This window comes from Hyperoodon ampullatus (genome assembly GCF_949752795.1).
Source record: "Hyperoodon ampullatus genome assembly, chromosome: 18".
NCBI lineage: Eukaryota > Metazoa > Chordata > Mammalia > Artiodactyla > Ziphiidae > Hyperoodon > Hyperoodon ampullatus.
The window spans coordinates 5,119,940-5,145,793 of record NC_136931.1 but is presented as its reverse complement, the minus strand read 5'-3'; the positions used below and the strand labels follow the sequence as shown (position 1 = coordinate 5,145,793).

The 25,854-nt window shown below is 50.7% G+C and overlaps 1 protein-coding gene across 1 annotated transcript in view; it reads right to left on the bottom strand.

The window, feature by feature from the left end:
• Positions 1-18,570, bottom strand: part of SLC38A8 (solute carrier family 38 member 8) — a gene marked incomplete at both ends in the record, with an annotated part of 33,555 nt that extends 14,985 nt beyond the window's left edge. The window contains 4 exons of the mRNA XM_079723959.1: positions 216-317; positions 1,163-1,304; positions 13,804-14,002; positions 18,382-18,570. Of these exons, the coding sequence (XP_079580085.1) occupies positions 216-317; positions 1,163-1,304; positions 13,804-14,002; positions 18,382-18,570 (632 nt within the window). The remainder of the gene's footprint in view (positions 1-215; positions 318-1,162; positions 1,305-13,803; positions 14,003-18,381) is intronic.
• Positions 18,571-25,854: the final 7,284 nt, after the last annotated feature.

Genomic DNA, 25,854 nt, shown 5'->3' with positions numbered 1-25,854 from the left:
GAACCCACGCTCCCTGCAGTGGAAGCAGAGAGTCCTAACCACTGGACCGCCAGGGAAGTCCCAGGAAAGGAGGTTTTGCTGAGTTCTACGGCATCAGAGACTTGAAGGATTTCACGGGACGAGCCAGGGCTCTGTGCAAACCATGGACGGGGTCGGGGGGAGAAGCATCCCTCGGCCCTCACAGCAGCCCCGGGAAGCCATCTCCCAAGACTCACCTGGACGCCAGGCGGGGCTCACGAGCGAGGTCTCGGGGCCCGAGGTAGTACTGTGCCACGATGACCAGGGCCAGGTAGCAGGCGGCCAGCGTGCCTAGGATGCTAACACATGGACAGAGTGCAGCGTTAGGGGGCCTCTATGGTGAGGTGGGGCCTGGGGAGCCACACGGAGCGGGGTCTCAATGCCAGCTCTGCCCACACAGGCAAGGTGTCAGGCCGGTGTCTGGACTCCATTTCCCTGTCTGCACAATGGGGACAGCGGGAAGAGCATTCCAGGCAGGCAGGGCCGGGCTCAGGCCCAACGGTCAGACCTGCGAGGCTGTGATCGCTACGGGCGGCCCCGTCTCTCCACCCACAGCCGCTGGGATTCAGCATCGAAGTCGGGACACTGCCCGCTGGGCCACAGCACAGGGGGAAGGAGGACCCTGACTCGGCTGGCGAGGGCTGGGGGTGCCCGGGGGGTAAGGGAGTCCTGCCCACTCTTTCTCTGCTCCGTTTTGTTACAGGACGGGAAAGCGGGTGGCACACTTGTGTGAAGACTTTTGCCGGACTTAAGTTTTGCAAAAGCACATGGAGAGTCTCAGACTGTAAAATGGAAAAGAAGTGTGTGTGTGTGTGTGTGTGTGTGTGTGTGTGTGTGTGTGTGTGTGTGCCTCCGTGCCAGCATATGTGCATGTGTGTGCAGAAAAAGTCTGCAGTCATTAAGTAACAAAATGTCAGCTGCAGGTCCTGTCATTACGGTAATTTTCTTTTTTGCTTATCTGTATTTTCTATCAGGCACATGTATGACTTGTGTAATTAAAAAATTTTTTCCCCTTCTGCAAACGGGAAAACCCGTGCTAGCAGCTCCCCTATCCCAGGCGGACAGAAACCACCCACCAAGCGCCCGCCGAGGTGGGGACCCAGCCCCAGCCATCGCCCTGCCAGGAAGGGACTGCAGCCTGTACCTTGTGTATTTCTGGAACCTGATCTCACGTGGGGCGGACAGGGGCAGGATGACCAGCATGGACAGCAGTGTCAGCGTGAAGTGCTGGTCGGTGTACCAGGGCTGCGGGGCTGGCGGGGTGCCAGGCAGGAGGAAGTCACACACTAGGGGGAGGGAGGGAAGGAGATGCAGTCAGCCCCGAGTGGCCCTCCCCCAGCTGAAGAGCCTAGGCTATGGGGTTCCCAGCTCTGGGTCCTCGGGTGGGATCGCCGCGGGCACTGAGTCATCCCCGTGAGTTTAAAAGGATGGGATGACAAGCATGATGGGGACCTTGTCACGTGCCACCAGGACAGAGGGAACACGCTGTAGGAATTCATTCAACAGACCTTCACCGAGTTCCTTCCGCCCGGCAGGCGCTGCTCTAAGTGCTGGAATCCACAGCAAAAGACACAACGGTCTGCCCTTGGGGCACCCAGGCCCTCCTGTTTGTAAAAGACCCTTCTTATTTGCTCAAGAGCTCAAAGGGTGTGCACGGTGAAGTCGGGGCCTGGAATACATTTCCCCCAAAGAGCAGCCCAGGGCAGCCCCGTTATTAGATAGAGGAGAATTAGGGCGGGGCTGAGCTGGCCGCTTCTGCTCCACACCAGATAGGCTGGGGTCCCTCGGGGGTATTTGGCAGGGGGCGGGGCTGGAGGGTCCTCGATGGCTACGCTCACACAGGGTGTCTGGTGGGGATGCCTGGGCCCCGCGGGGCCCTCCCTGCAGACCGTCCAGCAGGCTGGCCCATGACAGCTGGGGGGGTCCCAAGCCCAAGGCGGAAGGTGCCGTCCTCTTAAAGGCCAGGCCTGGAACTGGCAGTGTCCCATCCGCCATCCTCCGCCAGGCGGAGCCGTCACAGAGCCCGCTCTGATTCCGGGGGAGGGGACACAGACCCCATCAACGTCTCAAGAGACGGAACACCTAAGAGTCTGGACCCGTTTTGATTCCACCACAGTAAGACGGAGAATTTGGAGTTATCAGATAGAAGAGGCTAGACAGGTGGGGGACAGGGGACAGCCAAGGGGAGACAGCAAGATGGCTCGAGGCCGGAAGCACGCGGATGGAGGGGCCGAGAGCTGGTTCCCGGCCCGCTCGGGGGTGCTGGCACTGCTGTAACATAACCCTTCCTGTTCTCACCACGTGCTCCGTAAAGCCAGCGGTGAGAAGAGATCAACGGCCTGACCACAATGGCTTCCTTCTACTGGAGTGACGCAACGGGACAGCTCCCCGTGGAGCTCAGGGTGCACAGACCTCCCCTGAGGGAGGCAAGGCAGGCTTTCCTGGCCAGAGAGGCCAAGGGAATGCACGTACCCAAAGGTGCACAGAGATCTCCGTGAGTCCCAGGCCCCACGTGGCTGGGGATGGGGGGGCAAGCCCTTCTTAGCCGTCTGGACTCCTGAAGCCAGGAAAGCCCCCCTCTGCCATCTGGGCTACGCAGCTCCTTCCTGAGCCCTCACTTTCCAGGCCACACCTTGGTGTCCTCGGCACCATCGTTTACAGCCATTTGTACGCGATGAATGTAATGACTCCATCAAAAACCCCAACCTCCAATTAGCCTTCAGCCCAAGTAACCTGGACTTGCTTTCAGAAAGACAAATCCCTAAATGCCTAACCAGAAACACACAAACGATGCTCCCTTCCCACCAGTCAATCCACCCAGAGCTGGGGTGGCATGCGTCCAATCAATACTCTCTCCAGGTGGTCCACCAACTGAGCCCAGAACCTTCTCAACACAGCAGCCGCTCAGAATCCTCCTCAACACGGCAGCACCTCCTCCTTCCGCAAATGGCAGCTCCTCAGAACCCTTCGCAGCACAGCACCCCTCAGATCCTTCTCAACACGACAGCTCCTAGGATTGTTCTAAACATGGCAGCCCCTCAGAATCCTCCTCAGCGTGGCAGCTGCTAAGATTCTTCCCAACATAGTGGCCCATATTTTCTCAACACTGAGGCCCTCAAAAGCCTTCTCACATGACACCCCCTCAGAATCCATCTCAACAGGGAAGCCCTCAAAATCACTTTCAACATGGCAGCCCCTAACATTCCTCTCCACACTGAGGGCCTCAGATCCTCAACACAGCAGCCCCCGAAATTATTCTCAACAGGGCACCCCCTCAACATCATTTTCAACATGGCAGCCCCTCAGAATCTTTCCCAACACGGCAGCCGCTCAGAATCCTCTTCCACACGACAGCCACTAATTCCTTCTCAATGCTGAGGCCCTCAGAATCCTCCTCAACATGAAGAATCCTTCTCACGTGGCAGCCCATTGACTCCTTCTCAAGACACAGCCCCTCACATTCCTTCCCAACACGGAAGCCCTTCAGAACCTTTCTGAACACTGCAGCCCTCAGAATCCTTCTCAAAAAGGCAGCACCTCAGGATCCTCCTCAACATGGCACCTCCTCAAAATCATTTTCAACACAGCAGCCCCTCAGAATCCTTCTCAACCCAGCAGCCCTTGAGAATCCTCCAAAGGACGGCAGCTCCTAGGGTTCCTCTCAACACAGAGGCCCTCAGAATCCTTCCCAACACGACAGCCCCTCACAATCATTCTAAACATGGCAGCAGCTCAGAATCTTCTCAACACAGCAGGCCCTCAGAATTGTCCTCAGCAGGACAGCCACTCAGAATCCTTACCAACACCACAGCCCCTCAGTATCCTTCTCAACAAGGCAGCACCTCAGAATCCTTCTCAACAAGGCAGCACCTCAGAATCCTCCTCAACACTGCAGCTGCTAAGATTCTTCCCAACGTGGGAGCCCCTAAGATTCTTCTCCACACGGCAGCCATTAGAATCTTTCTCACACGGCATCACCTCAGGATCCTAGCTACACTGCGGTCCCTCAGATCCTGCCCAACAGCAGCAGCTGCCATATAGGATCCTTCTGACATAGCAGCCCCCTCAGGTCCTTCTCCACGTGGCAGCCCCTCCAATCCCTCTCAACACGGCAGGCTCCTAGAATCCTCCTCAAAACAGCAGCCCCTTAAAACCCTTTTCAACAAGGCAGGCCCTCCTGGTCCTTTCTACACGGCATCCCCTCAGAATCTTATCAACACAGCACCTCAGAATCCTCCTAACATGGCAGCCCCTCAGAAGCCTTCTCAACGTGGCAGCACATCAGATGCTCCCCAACACGACAGCCACTCAGAATACTTCTCAACAGGGCTGCACCTCAGGTCCTCCTCAACACAGCAGCTCCCCAAAATGCTCATCATGGCAGCCCCTAACATCCTTCCAAACACAGCAGCCACAGAGAATCCTTCTCAACAAGGCAGCCCCTCACCATCCTCTTCACCACGGCAGGCCCTCAGAATCCTTCTCACCAAGACAGCACCTTAGACCCTTCTCAACATGGTAGCATCTGAGATCCTTCGCAAAACGGCAGCCTCTCGAAACACTTATCAACATGGCAGACCCTCAAGATCCATCTAAACACAGCAGCCCCTCAGAATCTTTCTGACACGGCAGCCCCTCGGTTCCTTCTCAACACAGCAGTGCCTGAGAACCCTCCAAAACACGGCAGCCCCTAAGATTCTTCTCAACACAGAGGCCCTCGGAATACTTCCCAACACGGCAGCTCCTACAGTTCTTCTCTGCGTGGCAACCCCTAGAATCGTTTTCACACAGTGGCCCCTCAAGTCCTCCTCAACATGGCAGCCCCTCAGATCCTTCCCAAGAAGTCAGGCCCTCAGAATCCTTCTCAGTAGGACAGGCCCTCAGAATCCTTCTCAACACTGTAGCTGCTAAGATCCTTCCCAACAGGGCAGCCCCTAGTATCCTCCTCAAAAAGGCAGCTCCTAAGGTTCTCCTCAACACGGCAGCCCCTAGAATCCTTCTCACAAAGCAGCCCTTCAGAATCCTTCCCAACACGACAGCCCCTCACAATCATTCTAAACACGGCAGCAGCTCAGAATCTTCTCAACACAGCAGGCCCTCAGAATTGTCCTCAGCAGGACAGCCACTCAGAATCCCTACCAACACCACAGCCCCTCAGAATCCTCCTCAACACTGCAGCTGCTAAGATTCTTCCCAACGTGGGAGCCCCTAAGATTCTTCTCCACACGGCAGCCACTAGAATCTTTCTCACACGGCATCACCTCAGAATCCTAGCTACACTGCGGTCCCTCAGATCCTGCCCAACAGCAGCAGCTGCCATATAGGATCCTTCTGACATAGCAGCCCCCTCAGGTCCTTCTCCACGTGGCAGCCCCTCCAATCCCTCTCAACACGGCAGGCTCCTAGAATCCTCCTCAAAACAGCAGCCCCTTAAAACCCTTTTCAACAAGGCAGGCCCTCCTGGTCCTTTCTACACGGCATCCCCTCAGAATCTTATCAACACAACACCTCAGAATCCTCCTAACATGGCAGCCCCTCAGAAGCCTTCTCAACGTGGCAGCACATCAGATGCTCCCCAACACGACAGCCACTCAGAATACTTCTCAACAGGGCTGCACCTCAGGTCCTCCTCAACAAAGCAGCTCCCCAAAATGCTCATCATGGCAGCCCCTAACATCCTTCCAAACACAGCAGCCACAGAGAATCCTTCTCAACAAGGCGGCCCCTCACCGTCCTCCTCACCACGGCAGGCCCTCAGAATCCTTCTCACCAAGACAGCACCTTAGACCCTTCTCAACATGGTAGCATCTGAGATCCTTCGCAAAACGGCAGCCTCTCAAAACACTTATCAACATGGCAGACCCTCAAGATCCATCTAAACACAGCAGCCCCTCAGAATCTTTCTGACACGGCAGCCCCTCGGTTCCTTCTCAACACAGCAGTGCCCGAGAACCCTCCAAAACACGGCAGCCCCTAAGATTCTTCTCAACACAGAGGCCCTCGGAATACTTCCCAACACGGCAGCTCCTACAGTTCTTCTCTGCGTGGCAACCCCTAGAATCGTTTTCACACAGTGGCCCCTCAAGTCCTCCTCAACATGGCAGCCCCTCAGAATCCTTCCCAAACTGCACTTGCTAACATTTCTGTCAATATGGAGGCCCTTAGAACTCATCTCAATACAGCAGCCTCTCAGAATCTTTCCCAACATGGCAGCCCCTAAGATTCTTCTAAAGAAGGCAGCCCCTAGAATCCTTCTCACAAAGCAGCCCATCAGAATCCTTCCCATCACGGCAGCCCCTCAGATCCTTCCCAAGAAGTCAGGCCCTCAGAATCCTTCTCAACACTGTAGCTGCTAAGATTCTTCCCAACAGGACAGCCCCTAGTATCCTCCTCAAAAAGGCAGCTCCTAAGATTCTCCTCAACACGGCAGCCCCTAGAATCCTTCTCACAAAGCAGCCCATCAGAATCCTTCCCATCACGGCAGCCCCTCAGATCCTTCCCAAGAAGTCAGGCCCTCAGAATCCTTCTCAGCAAGGCAGACCCTCAGAATCCTTCTCAACACTGCAGCTGCTAAGATTCTTTCCAACAGGGCAGCCCCTAATATCCTCCTCAAAAAGGCAGCTCCTAAGATTCTCCTCAAAACGGCAGCCCCTAGAATCCTTCTCACAAAGCAGCCCATCAAAATCCGTCCCATCAAGGCAGCCCCTCAGATCCTTGCCAATAACTCAGGCCCTCAGAATCCTTCTCAACATGGCAGCACCTCAGAATTCATCGCAGCAGAGCAGCACCACCAGTTGACCAGAATTGAAATCTGACATGACCTCTACTCGCCACTGTCAGGCAGGGCATTTTTGTGCCAATTTACCCTCTGGGAGGTTCAGATCTACCAACTTTAATTTTTGTGGAGGATAAGAGTGCTTCCCACACACAGGAGCCTTTAATTTCCATATCCCTGCATCAGGGACCTTTTTTCATGGTTCAAGAGACAGAACAAACAGTAAAGTGGTAGACCGAGATGCAACCATATCAGTCATTATTACATTCCAAGTAAAAGTCTAAATACGGGAATAAAGACACAGACCTACTTGAGAATGGACTTGAGGATATGGGGAGGGGGAAGGGTAAGCTGTGACAAAGCGAAAGAGAGGCATGGACATATATACACTACCAAACGTAAGGTAGATAGCTAGTGGGAAGCAGCCGCATAGCACAGGGAGATCAGCTCGGTGCTTTGTGACCGCCTGGAAGGGTGGGATAGGGAGGGTGGGAGGGAGGGAGACCCAAGAGGGAAGAGATATGGGAACATATGTATATGTATGACTGATTCACTTTGTTATAAAGCAGAAACTAATAAAAAAAAAAAAAGAAAGGCAAAAAAATAAAAATAAAAATAAATAAATAAATATGCCAATTAAAACCCGAGACTGTCAAGATGATAAAAATGCAAGACCCGACCATATGCTGTCTACAAGAAGTGCATTTTAAAATTCCAAGGTTCACAGTAAAAGAGTGGGAAAAGAAATTCTGTGCAAACACTAATCTTAAGGACGCTGGAGAGGTTATATTCACAGGTATATTCACAAAGCATTACAGAGACAAAAAGTGGAATTTCATAACAAAAAGGCAATTCACTGTGTGTGCTTATTAATAAGACAGCTTCAAAAAACATGAGCAAAAAATTCATAGAATTAAAGGGAAAAGTAGACAAATCTGCCATCATAATTGGAGATTTTAACCCTCTCTCTCTCTCATAACCTGACAGAATAACTAGACTCCCCCACTGCCCCACTCCCACAAAAATCTGCAAGGCCATGGAAGATATGATCAAAGCTCTGGATCACCTTGACCTAATGGAGAGTTCTAGAACACTGTACCAAAGAACCACAGAATACACACCCTTTAAGAGCTCACCAAGACAGATCACATGCTGAGCCACAGAGTAAGTCTCAAATGCCAAAATTATACAGATGTGTTCTCTGACCATGGTGCATTTAAGGCAGAAACCAAAAAGGTGACATTCACAGAAAGATAGACAAGATGAAAAGGCAGAGGGCTATATACCAGATGAAGGAACAAGATAAAACCCCAGAAAAGCAACTAAATGAAGTGGAGATAGGAAACCTTCCAGAAAAAGAATTCAGAATAATGATAGGGAAGATGATTCAGGAACTCAGAAAAAGAATGGAGGCAAAGATTGAGAAGATGCAAGAAATGTTTAACAAAGACCTAGAAGAATTAAACAGCAAACAGAGATGAACAATACAATAACTGAAATGAAAATTATACTACAAGGAATCAATAGCAGAATAACTGAGGCAGAAGAACGGATAAGTGACCTGGAAGACAGAATGGTGGAAATTCACTGCTGCGGAACAGAATAAAGAAAAAAGAATGAAAAGAAATGAAGACAGCCTAAGAGACCTCTGGAACAACAGTCAACACAACAACATTCAACGCAACAACATTCGCATTATAGGGTTCCCAGAAGGAGAAGAGAGAGAGAAAGGACCTGAGAAAATATTTGAAGACATTATAGTCAAAAACTTCCCTAACATGGGAAAGGAAATAGCCACCCAAGTCCAGGAAGTGCACAGAGTTCCCATACAGGATGACCCAAGGAGAAACATGCCGAGACACACAGTAATCAAACTGGCAAAAATTAAAGACAAATTGCTGAAAGCAGCAAGGGAAGAACGACAAATAACATACACGGGAATCCCCATAAGGTTAACAGCTGATTTCTCAGCATAAACTCTACAAGCCAGAAGGGAGTGGCATGATATACTTAAAGTGCTGAAAGGGAAGAACCTACAACCAAGACTACTCTACCCAGCAAGGATCTCATTCAGATTTGATGGAGAAATCAAAAGCTTTACAGACAAGCAAAAGCTAAGAGAATTCAGCTCCACCAAACCAGCTCTACAACAAATGCTAAAGGAACTTCTCTAAGTGGGAAACACAGAGAGGAAAAAGACCTACAAAAACAAACCCAAAACAATTAAGAAAATGGTAATAGGAACATACATATTGATAATTATCTTAAATGTGAATGTATTAAATGCTCCAACCAAAAGACACAGGCTTGCTGAATGGATACAAAAACAAGACCCATATATATGCTGCCTACAAGAGACCCATTTCAGACCTAGGGACACATTCAGACTGAAAGTAAGGGGATGGAAAAAGATATTCCATGCAAATAGAAATCAAAAGAAAGCTGGAGTAGCAATACTCATATCAGTTAAATAGACTTTAAAATAAAGAATGTTACAAGAGACAAGGAAGGACACTACATAATGATCAAGGGATCAATCCAAGAAGAAGATATAACAATTATAAATATATATGCACCCAACATAGGAGCACCTCAATACATAAGGCAACTGCTAACAGCTATAAAAGAGGAAATCGATGGTAACACAATAATAGTGGGGGACTTTAACACCTCACTTACACCAATGGACAGATCATCCAAACAGAAAATTGATAAGGAAACACAAGCTTTAAATGATACAATAGACCAGATAGATTTAATTGATATTTACAGGACATTCCATCCAAAAACAGATTACACTTTCGTCTCAAGTGCACATGGAACATTCTCCAGGTTACATCACATCTTGGGCCACAAATAAAGGCTCAGTAAATTTAAGAAAACTGAAATCATATCAAGCATCTTTTCCGACCACCATGCTATGAGATTAGAAATCAATTACAGGGAAAAAAATGTAAAAAAAACACAAATGCATGGAGGCTAAACAATATGTTACTAAATAACCAAGAAATCACTGAAGAAATCAAAGAGGAAATCAAAAAATACCTAGAGACAGGGCTTCCCTGGTGGTGCAGTGGTTGAGAGTCCGCCTGCTGATGCAGGGGACATGGCTTCGTGCCCCAGTCTGGGAAGATCCCACATGCCGCGGAGCGGCTGGGCCCGTGAGCCATGGCCGCTGAGCCCATGCGTCTGGAGCCTGTGCTCCTCAATGGGAGAGGCCACAACAGTGAGAGGCCCACGTACCGCAAAAAAGAAAAAACCGAGAGACAAATGATACTGAAAACACGACGATCCAAAACCTATGGGATGCAGCAAAATCAGTTCTAAGAGGGAAGCTTATAGCTATACAAGCCTACCTCAAGAAACAAGAAAAATCTCATATAAACAATCTAACCTTACACCTAAAGGAACTAGAGAAAGAAGAACAAACAAAACCCAAAGTTAGCAGAAGGAAAGAAATCATAAAGATCAGAGCAGAAATAAATTAAAGAGAAACAAAGAAAACAATAGCAAGGATCAATAAAACTAAAAGCTGGTTCTTTGAGAAGATAAACAAAATTGATAAACCATTAGCCAGACTCATCAAGAAAAAGAGGGAGAGGACTCAAATCAATAAAATTAGAAATGAAAAAGGAGAAGTTACAACAGACAATGCAGAAATACAAAGCATCCTAAGAGATTACTACAAGCAACTCTATGCCAATAAAATGGACAACCTGGAAGAAATGGACAAACTCTTAGAAAGGTATAACCTTCCAAGACTGAACCAGGAAGAAATAGAAAATATGAACAAACCAATCACAAGTCATGAAATTGAAACTGTGATTAAAAATCTTCCAACAAATAAATGTCCAGGACCAGATGGCTTCACAGGTGAATTCTATCAAACATTTAGAGAAGAGCTAACACCCATCCTTCTCAAATTCTTCCAAAACATTGCAGAGGAAGGAACACTCCCAAACTCATTCTATGAGGCCACCATCACCCTGATACCAAAACCAGACAAAGATACTACAAAAAAAGAAAATTACAGACCAATATCACTGATGAATATAGATGCAAAAATCCTCAACAAAATACTATCAAACAGAATCCAACAACACATTAAAAGGATCATACACCATGATCAAGTGGGATTTATCCCAGGGATGCAAGGGTTCTTCAATATACACAAATCAATCAATGTGATACACCATACTAACAAACTGAAGAAGAAAAACCATATGATCATCTCAATAGATGCAGAAAAAGCTTTTGACAAAATTCAACACCCATTTATGATAAAAACTCTCCAGAAAGTGGGCATAGAGGGAACCTACCTCAACATAATAAAAGCCATATATGACAAACTCACAGCAAACATCATTCTCAATGGTGAAAAACTGAAACCATTTCCTCTAAGATCAGGAACAAGGCAAGGATGTCCACTCTCACCACTATTATTCAACATAGTTTTGGAAGTCCTAGCCACGGCAATCAGGAAAGAAAAATAAATAAAAGGAATACAAATTGGAAAAGAAGTAAAACTGTCACTGTTTGCAGATGACATGAAACTATACATAGAAAATCCTAAAGATGCCACCAGAAAACTACTAGAGCTAATCAATGAATTTGGTAAAGTAGCAGGATACAAAATTAATGCACAGAAATCTCTTGCATTCCTGTACACTAATGATGAAAAATCTGAAAGAGAAATTAAGGAAACACTCCCATTTACCATTGCAACAAAAAGAATAAAATACCTAGGAATAAACCTACCTAGGGAGACCAAAGACCTATATGCAGAAAACTATAAGACACTGATGGAAGAAATTAAAGATGATACCAACAGATGGAGAGATATACCATGTTCTTGGAATGGAAGAATCAATATTGTGAAAATGACTCTACTACCCAAAGCAATCTACAGATTCAATGCAATCCCTATCAAACTACACATGGCATTTTTTACAGAACTAGAACAAAAAATTTTTAAATTTGTATGGAAACACAAAAGACCCCGAATAGCCAAAGCAGTCTTGAGGGAAAAAAGCGGAGCTGGAGGAATCAGGCTCCCTGACTTCAGGCTATACTACAAAGCTACAGTAATCAAGACAATATGTTACTGGCACAAAAACAGAAATATAGATCAATGGATAGCATAGAAAGCCCAGAGATAAACCCACGCACCTACGGTCAACTACTCTATGACAAAGGAGGCAAGGATATACAATGGAGAAGAGACAGCCTCTTCAATAAGTGGTGCTGGGAAAACTGGACAGTTACATGTAAAAGAATGAAATTAGAATACTCCCTAACACCATATACAAAAATAAACTCAAAATGGATCCGAGATCTAAATGTAAGACTGGACACTGTAAAACTCTTAGAGGAAAACATAGGAAGAACACTCTTTGACATAAATCACAGCAAGATCTTTTTTGATCCACCTCCTAGAGTCATGGAAATAAAAACAAAAATAAACAAATGGGACCTAATGAAACTTAAAATCTTTTGCAAAGCAAAGGAAGCTACAAACAAGACGAAAAGACAACCCTCAGAATGGGAAAAATATTTGCAAACAAATCAACGGTCAAAGGATTAATCTCCAAAATATATAAACAGCTCATGCAGCTCAATATTAAAAAAAAAACCAAACAACCCAATCAAAAAATGGGCAGAAGACCTAAATAGACATTTCTCCAAAGAGGACATACAGATGGCCGAGAAGCATATGAAAAGCTGCTCAACATCACTAATTATTAGAGAAATGCAAATCAAAACTACAATGAGGTATCACCTCACACAGGTTAGAATGGGCGTCATCAGAAAATCTACAAACAACAAATGCTGGAGAGGGTGTGGAGAAAAGGGAACCCTCTTGCAATGTTGGTGGGAATGTAAACTGATACAGCCACTATGGAGAACAGTATGGAGGTTCCTTAAAAAACTAAACATAGAATTACCATATGACCCAGAAATCCCACTACTGGGCGTATACCCACAGAAAACCATAATTCAAAAAGACACATGCACCCCAATGTTCATTACAGCACTATTTACAACAGCCAGGTCATGGAAGGAACCTAAATGCCCATTGACAGACGAATGGATAAAGAAGATGTGGCACATATATACAATGGGATATTACTCAGCCATAAAAAGGAACGAAATTGGGTCATATGTAGAGACGTGGATGGATCTAGAGACTGTCATACAGAGTGAAGTAAGTCAGAAAGAGAAAAAATATATCATATATTAACACATATATGTGGAATCTAGAAAAATGGTACAGATGAACCAGTTTGCAGGGCAGAAATTGAGACACAGATGAAGAGAACTAACGTATGGACACCAAGCGGGGAAAGTGGTGGTGGGGGGGTGGTGGTGGGATGAATTGGGAGACTGGTGTGGACATGTATACACTGATGTGTATAAAATTGATGACTAATAAGAACCTGCTATATAAAAAAAATTTTTTTTAAAGAAACAAAAAGGCAACTAGAAAACTCCCAAATAATTGGAAATTGAATCACACAATTCTAAACATCCCATGAGTCAAACAGGAAATCATAGCAAAAATTAGCAAAGGATTGAATGGAATACAAGTGAAATCAGAACATATCAAAATCGGTAAGACGCAGCCAAAGAAGTGCTTAGAGGGAAATTGTTAGTGGGGGGACTAGAGGCCAAGGGAGCATGGGGCTGAGAGTCTGACACCCCCAAATTCAAGGTGTTACTGGTTCTCTCTCACAGGGGTGTCTCTGCAGTTGGTGCCACCTCCCCGTCTGTAAAATTAGTCCCCACTGGATCCCCAGCACAGCTCCGTCCAGCTCCTTGACTCTCACTGTGGTGGTAATTACTAACCCTACACCTCCCTTTGCCACGAGACATTAGGAGCTGGGGGTGGTCTCGGCCTCTGCCGCTTGCCAAGGGCCCGAGCCCAATGTCCATCCTGCTCATCCACCAGGAGCTCAGGAGACCCGAGCTCCACACCCGGGGTCACCCCTGACTCCAGGGCAGGTACTTACACTTCTCCAGCTGGTCCCCGATCACCCTGAGGAAAGCCACGGAGATCATGAGCATGTTGATGATGAAGCAGGCCTCACACAGCTTCCTGATGGTGGGGCCACACAGCCCTCCGACCACGCCCTGGTAGGTGGCCTGGCCACTGACGGAGGCGGCATAGCCCAGGATAACCAGCCCACTGATCAGGAAGACCAAGGAGACCTGCAGAACAGGACCATGGGGCCAGGCGTGCCCACAACTGCCCCCCAGAATGCTGATACCACTCCCTCTGGGTCTCACCTGCAGAGGCCACGGCTGCCTACAGCCTAGGGCCTCTACCTGACAAGCGACCAGCCCCCTCCCTTGAAACCAGAGCTGCAAAGCGGGTGGATTCTAGAGGCCGCACTGGCTCTACGTCTGTGAATCTGGGGTTCCCACCACTCCACACCAGTTGGACAAATGAGGCATCAGAAACTCAGAGTTTAAATTACTTTCCTAAGATCACATGTGCTGCAGGTGAAGAGCCATAAAGCATGGTGGTTAGGAAGCAGGCATACTTGGTTTCAATTCCAACTCTGCCACTCACCTGCTCTGTGGCATGAGGCCCACCATCAACCTCTGTTTTCCCATCTGTGAAATGGGGATGATACCATCTACCTTACTGGAGGGTTGTGATGCATTTGCTTTAAACAAAGCACATAACTCACTCAGCTCAGTGCCTGGCACATGATAACTGCTCAAGAAATGATGGTCATTCTTGTTCTCCAGACTCCCTCTCCAGTGCTCTGTTGGAATTTTTTCCAACACTGAAAAATTTTCAAACATCTAGGAAAGCTGGAAGAATTTTACAACGAACGCCATGTACCCACTACCCAGCTTCTACTAGGAGCAGATCAGTGTGCTTATTTGATCACATCTCTACCATGCGTCCATGTGACCATCTAAACTTGGGGGTACATTTCAAGGCAAGTTGTGGATATTAATCAGTATACTTCCCCCTAAAGATTTGGGCGTGCATATAGTTAATTAGAGCTTGATGTTTGTTTACAGTCCTTCTCGTAAGATAAAATTTACACACAGTGATATGCACAGTCTTAAGTGTATATCAGTATATCACTGGAAGGGGTATAACCAACGTACATGTGCAACCTAAACCCCTACCAAGACACAAAATGTTACCACATCCCCGAAGTCCCCTCCTGTCCCTTCCCAGGCACTTTCTGTCCCCGTGCCCAGAAAAAAAAACCACTCTAATATTTTTCTGCTTTCATCCATTTTCTTATCTGGCTTTCCACTGAGTGGTAATGTTTGTGAGGGCCAGCCCTATCAGGCACGTCGGTAAAGTTTATTCCTATTTTTGCCAAGTGCTATTTCACTGTGTGGATAGAATCACAACTGGCTGATCCAGTCCCCTGTTGCCAGACATCTGGGCTGTTCTTTGTGTTTGGCTACTACAAATGAAGAGCTGAGCATTCTAGAATAAATCATTCTGGGGACCCACGTTTTCTTCTCCTGGACACACACCGAGGAGTGGAATTGCTGGGTGTCAGGGTAGATGTGTGTTCAACTCTGGCAATTTCTTACAAACTGCTTTCCAAATCATCTGCGCCACTCGACAACACCCCCCATCACCTCAACTGATGCATTTGAGACCCACTTGCCCCACGTAGTTAAATGTTTTTGAGCCTCTCCAGGATGGACGGCTACCTGTCCCTAAGCTGGACCTGGTCTCCACGGCCAAACTCCCCTCCCACATTTCTATGGAGGAGAACAATGCAGGAGCTGTGAGGTGCTCAGCCAAGAAGCCCGGGGAGAGCCAGCATGGCCATCTTCAGACACAGTTCATGCCCCTGACCAGCAGACTCATTCTTACACCAGCAGCCAAAACTAGGGCTGCTGAAGGGAACATGTAACTGGACCGCCTGAGAGAAACTTGAAAGTTCAGAGCCAGGAGGAACATGCACGCTCCCTCCAGCCCCTCGACCTCTGCCCGTGCGGGTTCCTCTGCCTGGAACACCGCCCCCCCACCCGCCTCCACCACTGTCCCTCAGCTGGGGAACTCCTACTCTTCCCCCCTCCTCTCCAAGGTCACCTCCTCCAGGAAGCCTCCCCACACTTCACCCCCGAGGTGGGCTCAACCCTCCGTTTCTGGCAGAACCACACCTTTCGTGGGCCCACTTTTTTCCCTGTGGTGGGTCGAATCCCCCAAAAGGTTTGTCTACATCCTAATCTCCAGAACCTGTGAAAGGGACTTACTGGCAGCCATCTTGGCAGATGCAAATAATGAACATGTAATTAAATGAAAAAGGGTCTTTGCAGGTGAAATTAAGGATCTTGAGATGAGGTCATTCTGGATAAGCCAAGTGGGCCTTAAATCCAACGACAAGTGTCCTAATAAGAGACAGAACAGGAGGAGACACAGAGAAAGCCGTGTGGCGATGGGGCAGAGATTGGAGTGACGTGGCCACAAGCCAAGGAACGCCTGGAGCCCCCAGGAGCTGGAGAGGCGGGAAGGACCCTGCCGACACCTTGATTCGGACTTGCGGTCTCCAGGACTGGGAGAGAATACACTTCTGTTGTTTTACGCTGCCCAGGTTGTGGTCCTCGGGTGCAGGGGCCTGAGGCCACATACTCACAACTGTGCATACAGTGTGAGGATGCCTGTCTCTCTCATCCACCAGACTCTAAGCTCCACGGAGACTGGGATCGTGTCTTTTTTGCTTACCGTTTAGCCCCAGAAAAGCACCCAGAACATAGCAGGTGCTTCGTAGGTATTTGGGGATGAAAGGAAGGGAAGGGGGGTGGGGGGTCAGGCTGAGCCTCTGCCAGTGAAGGTGCGTCTCTGCTAACGCAGTGAGCTGTCCACGCAGGAGTGGCTGACCCTCGAGACGGTCCCTGAGCCTCTTAGCAGCCAGTCAGCAAAGAGCCCTTACAGCCCCTGGCCAGGCGCACCTCTCTTTGGAGCCAAGGAGGGTCCAGGCTCGTTAATTTCATTAAACTTCCAGTGCTCATGGGGCCATTAGAGACCTAAAACCTCACACCACTGACCTCCCAGGGGCAGGGATCTTTAAACATTCCTCCCGTCCGAGGGGAGGCCTTGTAACTGGGGAAAGGGCAGGAGTCTCACTGGCTAAGAGGAGGGGAGAGTCAGGAAATGATGGGGGAGGTGCTGATTACCAGCCTGACTTCCTCCCTTGTTGGGAGTTTCCACTTATTCATATTTGGGGTCCTCTCTCCTGAAGGCTGCCTGCCTGCTCAAGATGGGATCTGTAGACCATCCTGTGCAAAGAGCAAGCCACCCCAGCAGCATCCGTGTTACCCGGGAGCCTGTCAGAGATGCACAATCTCAGGCCCACCCAAACCTGGGCAGTGGGCATCCATACTCCCGAAAGGTGCCGGGAGACCCTGCACGGAGCCTGGGGAGCGGCGCGCCACGTCCCTGCCTCAGCCCTGCCTGGCGTCCTCGGACTGGTCCGTCTGTGCCTGACCACGGACCCCATGCGGGCCCCATCCGCTCTATCGCTGACCCTTTGCGGCTGGAGGTCGGGCTCCCTGTTCCGGAAGCGCGGCCTTTCTGCCGCACGCATCCAAACACCGCTCTGTTGCCCATCACGTGCACCTGGACAAGCTGGGGCTCAGCGCCGCCTTGGAGGGGGCTTCTCTGCCCCCCTCCCGCTCCCACAGATGTCATCCCACCCGTCACACTGCCCACCATCTGACACTGTGTCATTCGACTTCTTGAATCTTGTCCAAGTTCCCTGTTAGAACAAGCTTCACAAGGACGGAGACCACACTGTCTCAGCCACTCGGCGCCAGACAGGCACTCAGCCAGCATGGGGATGGCACGGGTTACACCGGACACTACACAGGGGAGCATCTGGCAGCTTCCAGAAGGACAAGAAAGGCCCTGTGGGCCCACCAATGGGGCCATTATCAGCCAGCTGCCAGAAAAAAGCACTCAAGATGATGCCCGTCAAAGAGCTTACCACGAAATGCCTGATTGCTATCAGCTCAAGGAAAAGATTGCTAATAAAATGAAGCTGCGCTAATCAACAGCTCTTTCCCGCTGAGGATGGTTGGGCCCTGGAACTTTCTGGGAAGGGAGAGAGTTCAGGCTCCACACTCAGCCAGCAGAACTGGCCAAACACCGCTGACACCAGGCAGGTTGGAGGCGTCACAGCGGCCTCAGTCCTGACCTGCCCACGAGATTTGGGTTTTCACTGTGGAGCCGAGACCGGGAGGCAAGAGAAGTCAAGCAGTGGCTCGGAGACAGCGCCTCCCCAGCTAAAAGGCCAGGTTCATTGGCTACAGGTGTGGAGCGCTCCGCACGGACCCACCGCGCCTCTACCTTCCCCCTCCCCACACCCCGCCTGGCTGCGAGGCCCTCAGCCAAAGAGAGGATGCTCTCGGCCCGGGTCTACAGGGTTCCCTCCTCCCTTCGTGAGCTGAGCGGGATGGAAAACCAAAAGCCACAGGAGTAATTTCGGAGACAGGCAGCTCTTCAAAAGCAACGCCCAGGGCTCTAGCTGGAAAAATTAAATGAAGCTCCTACCTGCCCCCGGAGACCCGCCCCTGCCCCAAAATGCTCCCCAGGGGCTTACCAGCTCCACTAGGAAAGCGGGGGCCACCCCACCCGCCTTGTGGAAGGCCCACGGGAAGCTGAGCAGGCCGGCGCCCAGCGCGGACTTCAGGAGAATGAAGACAGCGCCCAGTGAGGACAGGCTGGGGCGGGCGGCCGTGGGGACCGGCTTTTCCGAAAGGCTTCTGTCTCCTGGGGTCTGTCCCTCCATGGCTAAAAGCAGCAGAGGGGCAGAGAGAGGGGGTGGTCCTGGCACCGTCTTCCCAGTTCACGGCACCCTTCTCCAGCGGGGATGCGTCTCCCCTCGATCCAGCCAGAGCCAAGACGCCTGTCCCAACCACCCCAGCCTCCGTACCTCTCTTCCCGAGCATCTGCTCCCCCCTTTCCAAAGCGTTATGCAACCACCTGCCCCCCAGCTTCCGGTCCTCACGCCTTTCCCCTCAACCAACGCTGCCCCCCCCAACTTCCATCCTTGTCTATGGGCACTCTTGCCCTCCCACCCGCTTTCTGTTCCAAATTCCAAACTCCTTCCTCCCCATGGCTGTCCTCACCCACCCACCCGCCTCCGGGCCAACTTCCACAGCGAAGGGGCTCCAGCCCCTGGTCCTTACCACCAAGTCCAATCTTCAAGGCGGCAGACAGTCCTGGGCCATCAGGGACGGAGACGCGGGCTCGCTTCGGAGGACCCAGAGGGGTGGGAGGAAGGCGCTAGCTCCACCAGGGTGGGCAAATGAGTCATGAATTATGGGGGCCCTAGAGAGCACGTGCTGGGGTCACGTCCCCGAACTTAGGAGGACACGGGCAAGAGGTCAGGGCCATCCGTCACACGAACTCGTAGCTTCTGAGACTTCTGGCCTGAGCACGGGAGTCTTAAGACTCCCGGGGGCGGGGCCTTCCCAGCCGCCCCGAGGGTTAGAGGGAGCTCAGCTGGGAGAGATCAGGGAGGCTGCACCGAACTCACCATCTCCAACGCCTCCTCCCGATATGCCTCCCAGGCCCCCTACCCCCATCTGTCACCTGCTAGGGGGGCCGAGCCTAGTTTCCCATCTGCAGAAGGGGGTCCGTGTGCCCCCCTCGGGGGGGGGGCTGTAGACTCACACACGCAAAGGCCCAGGCCGTCAGCAGACCCCTCCTGGAGAGGCGCCCCAGGCGGATGAGCGCGGGAATCACCTGGGGTCTTGTTAACAGGCAGATGCTGATTCGTCCCACCTTGGGTGGAGCCGAGACTCCACGTTTCTCGCGAGCTCTGCGGAGGTGTTGCTGGTCCCCGGACCACACTTTGAGTAGAGACTACCTCTCCGACCCGATACAGTCGGCTAGGGTGGCAGAATACCGGAAACGGTCCCAACCCGGAAAACACAGCCCCGTGAAGTGTTTATTCCTGGCGCCCAGGCTCCAATCCCCCCGAGAGCACGTTAAAACACCGAGTGTGGGATCCATCACCAGCGTTTCTGACTCAGGGAGTCCGGGGCCCCTTCCTGAGAACTGCTGCTGTCAGTTAAACACGTTCAACGCCTCCCCCAATCAGTCCTTCTCCGTCGAGATCGGCACCAAACGCTTTGCTCGTGTGGCCTCAAGCCCCGACCGTGCCCCCTCCCTGCAGCGGCTCCGTTTATACTTGGCGGGTTCTGCTCCATGTGCTGAGTGGCCAGGCTGGCCGCGGGCTCCAGGGGAAAGGGAGCCCGGAGCTGGACGGCGTCGCGGGCCGCAGTTCTGCTGCGACCATGTGAGCGGTGCTCACCGTGACCCGGGCCTTGCAGCAAGCGCTCCCCGCGTCCTCACTCTGAATCCCGAGGGCTGTCACCGCGGTCCGTAGAGCGCAGGGCTCCCGCGGGTGGGACAAGAGGCTCAAAACGTGAGCGCTGGCCAGGGCCAGGGCCGGAAATCAGCCCCGAGTGTGTGTCATCTCAAAGCCAGCAGTGTCACGCTGGCTCCTGCACCCGCCCGGACCCTGATGGTGCCCGGATGGGAGCGGACACGTAAGGGAGGGAATGAATGGGTGAGCAGACGGCAGGATGTGAGGGGCTGGGGCTCACCCCTCCGGAATTCACATGGCTCTCCCCCCACATCCACCCCGAGGCAGTGAGAAAGGAGATCAAGGGCCCTCAGAGCGGCCTCGCTTTGTACTTAATCTCGGCTCTGGTCGCCCGGGGCACCCCCCTGGCCCGCCTGGGTCCCTCATTAGCTGCCCATTAACGTGCATGACTTAGAAATTGGCCACTGGGCTGTGAAATTCCACTCAATGGGGAAAACCTCTTAATTCTGAGGGGCTTTGATTTGCACTCTGCCCAGTCTCAGGGCTGTGTGACCTTTCCCGGGGAGGAGAGGTGCCCGTGGGGCCCCATCTGTGTGGGTGGGCAGCCCTGGTGGCACACGGGGCTCAGCCCAGCGCCCCGCGTCACCCCCAGGGGAGCACCTGTCAAGGGATGTTCCAGGGTCCCTCCTTTCCGTCTCCACGGAGTCCTGGTCACCTGACAGGTTGGGAACTTCAGGGAGAAAGTGACCTCAGCTCATTTCCACAAACCTTTGTCTCACCCTTTAGAAAGTTCTGGAAGACAGACCGGGACAGGGGTCGGGGGGTGGGGTGGTCTCAGCAACCAGAGTGCCTAGGACTGAGATCCAGGCCTCACTGGGGTCCCCTGCGAAATGGTGGTAACAGCCCCTGTCTACCTTGCAGGGCCCTTAGGAGGACCCAGTGAGAAGAGGGTTACTGTTGTTGAAATACACACGGGGCAAATCCCATGATCTGTACATGTGTGTGTTTTTACCTCCACCCGCTTCTGAGCTTCTAGGACAATGCTCTGAACCTGGGCTGCACAACACCCGAGGGACCCTTCAAACTGCAGGCGCCAGGCCCACCCTCAGAGCTTCAGATGAAGCTGGTCTGGACGGGCCGGGCACCAGGTTTTCTATAAAGCTCCCCAAGAGGTGTTCACATGCCATGAGGAGGAGGAGGTCAGCCCTGGGCGCCTGGGCTCACAGCCCCTGCTCAGCCGCAGCTCTGTGCCCCGGCTTGGCCCCCAGAAGCAAGGGAGTGTGCATGTGACTGGGAGGGCGGGCAAGTGCACAAACCTCAAGTCCGCCTCAGCGGAGGCCAGGGCCTCGGGGCATCTGTGGGATCAGGAAGGAAGAGGCACAGCGGTCTGAGGCCTGGGCAGCCTGGGCAGGGAGGGGAGGCAGGCAAAGGTGATGGGGAAAAGGCACGGGAATCCGGAAGCACACAGCGGAGGACGGCGCTGGCTACCACCTGCTGAGACGGGGTGGAGACCCAACGAGGGCTTGAGGAATGAAACTAGCTGGCACTGCTGAGTATTTTCTTGCTTCTAGTTTCATATTTTGATCCCAATAAGCAAATACCACCTGTGGGCCAGCTGTCCAAGGTAGCCACAGGCCCAAGACTGTTAACTAAATCTTCAAGATATTCCCTCAGCGGGGCGCACAGAATGACACACATGGTTAACATTTAGAATCTTTAGGGGTTTTGCCTAGGACAAGGTCAAGCAGGGATTGCTTCGTCTTTTCTTCAGCTTTGTGCCCTGGCTTGGCCCTCAAAAGGCGGCTTAATAAATGAAAGGTGGAGTGAACCAGACGCTGAAGGAATAAAGCCTCAGGTCTGCAGATACAGGAGCTCGTGGACTTTTCAGGGCGACAGTTAACCTCTGCGGGGAACAGGCGCCAGAGCAGGGACAGGAACCCAGTGTGCTCGGTGGGCTGACTGGCGGCTCCCAAAGATGTCCTCACCCTCGTCCCAGAACTTACGGCTGTGTCACCTGGCCAAAGGGACTCTGCAGATGAGAGCAAGTCCAGACCTTGAGACGGGGCGAGTATCCTGGGTGGTCTGGGTGAGCCCTCATCACCATCACAGCGTCCCGAGAACAGGGACACAGCGGGGTCAGAGGGCAGACACGTGCGGACAGCAGCAGAGGGTGGAGTGGTGTGCACTGCAGGTGGCGGAGGGGCCCCCAGCCAAGGGATGCGGGCACCTCCAGAAGCTGGAGAAGGCCTGGAAATCAGTTCTTGCCTGGAGCCTCCAGAGGGAACCAGCCCTGAGTTTAGCCCCGCGAGACTGATTTTGGACTTCCAACCTCCAGAACTGCAGGGAATAAATGTGCTGTTTCAGGCCACTGCTTCCTGGTAACTGGTTATAGTGGCAGCAGGAAACGGACATACCCAGCATCCTGAGTTCTGGTGGTCGGGCACCTCTGAGAGGCTGGAGGCCCATGGCGTCCCCACCCCCCGACCCCCAAGCTCAACAGCAGGGGTCTTAGCCGCAGAGCAGAGGTTGGGGGCCTCCATGTGACACACAGCCCAAGGGCACAGCCCTTGCTGTCCCCTCCCTCTTTTGGAAGGGCTGGTGCCCTGAGTCATGATCCGGAGTCCCACGCTGGGTGAAGGGAAAGAAAACTGCACCTTGGATTGGAAAGTGAAAGGGAGCATCTTCCAACAGTCTTAACGTTGACCCTCCTCTACCTACTGCATCCAAAGGAGGAGGCACCCGGGAGGCGTCAGCGGCCAGACTGGAGGCTGAGTCACAGGGCAGGCTGGGCGCCCAGGCCTTCAGGGTGTTCGTCACCTGGATCCTGACCCCCAGATCCATGCTGATGTGTGGTCTGGGGGGCCAGAGAGCCTCTCCCCATCTCCGAGCCAGGGGCTCCCACCTGGCCTGTTCACAGAATCCTCTGGGGAGATTTGTGTGGGGTTTTCTGGTAAAATTACATGAAATTCACCATTTTAGCCCAAGTGTACAGTTCAGTGTCATTTCATGCACTCATAATGCTGTGCAACTGTCCCCACTGCTTAGTTCCAGAACATTTTCAACACCCCAACACGTCCCCAGCCTGAAGCAACACTAACCTGCCTCCTGTCTCTGGATTCGCCTCTTCGGAACATTTCACCCAGATGGAACCCTACACTACGTGTAATGTTTGCGAGGTTCCTCCACGCCACAGTGTGATCAGCGCTGTGTTCCCTTGAGGGCTGACTAGTATTCCACTGTCCGGATGGTCCTCCCGCTCTCATCCATTCATCCATTTGATGGGCACTTGGGTAGTTTCCACCTTTTGCCTACTGTGACTAATGTGGCTATGAACTTTCACGTACAAGTTTTTGTTTGAACACCTGTTTTCAATTCCTTTGGGTCTACACCTAGGAGTGGAATAGCTGGGTTGTATGGTCATTCTGTTTACCTTGGGGAGCTTCTAAAACAGATTTCTGTGCTCTTCCCAAGGAGCACATGATTTAGTAAGTCTACAGCAAGGCCCAGGAATCTATGTTTACGACACTCGCCTGCACTGCCCTCATGTTACCAGCAAATTAAACCAACATTCTGCGTGTTAATACCCTCTTAACGGCACCACCATTAAAAAAAAAAATCAAAAAAATTTTTCTCTGAAGACTTCTACTTACTCTACATATGACAGTCCTTAACTCACTTCATTTTGTAGCCAGTGAACCTAAGTAGCACCCCCATTATTACCAGCAAGTGGGTATCCTTCCCGCCATAAGGAAAGGGGAAGCAGTCTGGCACTGGGGGCTCAGAGCTCAGGCCCAGGCCAGACCTGGGCTGGAATGCTGGTCCCACCTTGGTTTTCTCATCTGAGAAATGGTGGTGGGAGCATCATGGGACCGCTGAGACCCCCAGATCCCACAGTGCACGCAGACTTTGCCAACACCAGGCCAGTGGTGCACCCAGCAGAGGTAGCATGGTTGTTCCAGGGCAGGTTCACCGAGCACAGGCCTGTTCTGGTGGGAGGTCCTCAGGGTCCTCATGCCCGGGCACCGGAGGGCTAAGTGCGTGTGCAGGGAAGACCCTAGCTAGGCCCATCTGATCATGAGAGACTACTACAAGCAACTCTATGCCAATAAAATGGACAACCTGGAAGAAATGGATAAATTCTTAGCAAAGTACAACCTCCCAAGACTGAACCAGGAAGAAACAGAAAACATGAACAGACCAATCACAAGCACTGAAATTGAAACTGTGATTTAAGGTCTTCCAACAAACAAAAGCCCAGGACCCGATGGCTTCACAGGTGAATTCTAGCAAACATTTAGAGAAGAGCTAACACCTATCCTTCTCAAACTCTTCCAAAATATAGCAGAGGGAGGAACACTCCCAAACTCATTCTACGAGGCCACCATCACCCTGCAACCAAAACCAGACAAAGGTTTCACAAAAAAAGAAAACTACAGGCCAATATCACTGATGAACATAGATGCAAAAATCCTCAACAAAATACTAGCAAACAGAATCCAACAGCACATTAAAAGGATCATGCACCATGATCAAGTGGGGTTTATTCCAGGAACGCAAGGATTCTTCAATATACACAAATCAATCAATGTGATACACCATACTAACAAATTGAAGGATAATCTCAATAGATGAAGAAAAAGCTTTTGACAAAATTCAACACCTATTTATGATAAACACTCTCCAGAAAGTGGACATAGAGGGAACCCACCTCAACATAATAAAAGCCATATATGGCAAACCCACAGCCAACACCATTCTCAATGGTGAAAAACTAAAAGCATTTCCTCTAAGATCAAGAACAAGACAAGGGGGCTTCCCTGGTGGCGCAGTGGTTGAGAGTCCGCCTGCCGATGCAGGGGACGCGGGTTCGTGCCCCGGTAGGGGAGGATCCCACATGCCGCAGAGCGGCTGGGCCTGTGGGCCATGGCCGCTGGGCCTGCACGTCCAGAGCCTGTGCTCCGCAACGGGAGAGGCCACAACAGTGAGAGGCCCGCGTACTGCAAAAAAAAAAAAAAAAAAAAAAAGAACAAGACAAGGGTGCCCACTCTCACCACTATCATTCAACATAGTTTTGGAAGTTTTAGCCACAGCAATCAGAGAAGAAAAACAAATAAAAGGAATACAAATTGGAAAAGAAGAAGTAAAACTGTCACTATTTGCAGATGACACAATACTATACACAGAAAATCCTAAAGATGCCACCAGAAAACTACTAGAGCTAATCAATGAATTTGGTAAAGTAGCAGGATACAAAATTAATGCACAGAAATCTCTTGCATTCCTATACACTAACAACGAAAAATCAGAACGAGAAATTAAGGAAACTCCCATTTACCACTGCAACAAAAAGAATAAAAATACTTAGGAATAAACAAACCTACCTAAGGAGTCAAAAGCCCTGTATGCAGAAAACTTTAAGACACTGATGAAGAAAATCAAAGACAATACAAACAGATGAAGACACACCATGTTTTTGGATTGGAAGAATCAATATTGTGAAAACGACTATACTACTCAAAGCGATCTACAGACTCAATGCAATCCCTATCAAATTACCAATGGCATTTTTTACAGAACTAGAACAAAAATTTTTACAATTTGTATGGAAACACAAAAGACCCCAAATAGCCAAAGCAATCTTGAGAAAGAAAAAGGGAGCTGGAGGAATCAGGCTCCCTGACTTCAGACTATACTACAAAGCTACAGTAATCACGACAGTATGGTACTGGCACAAAAAGA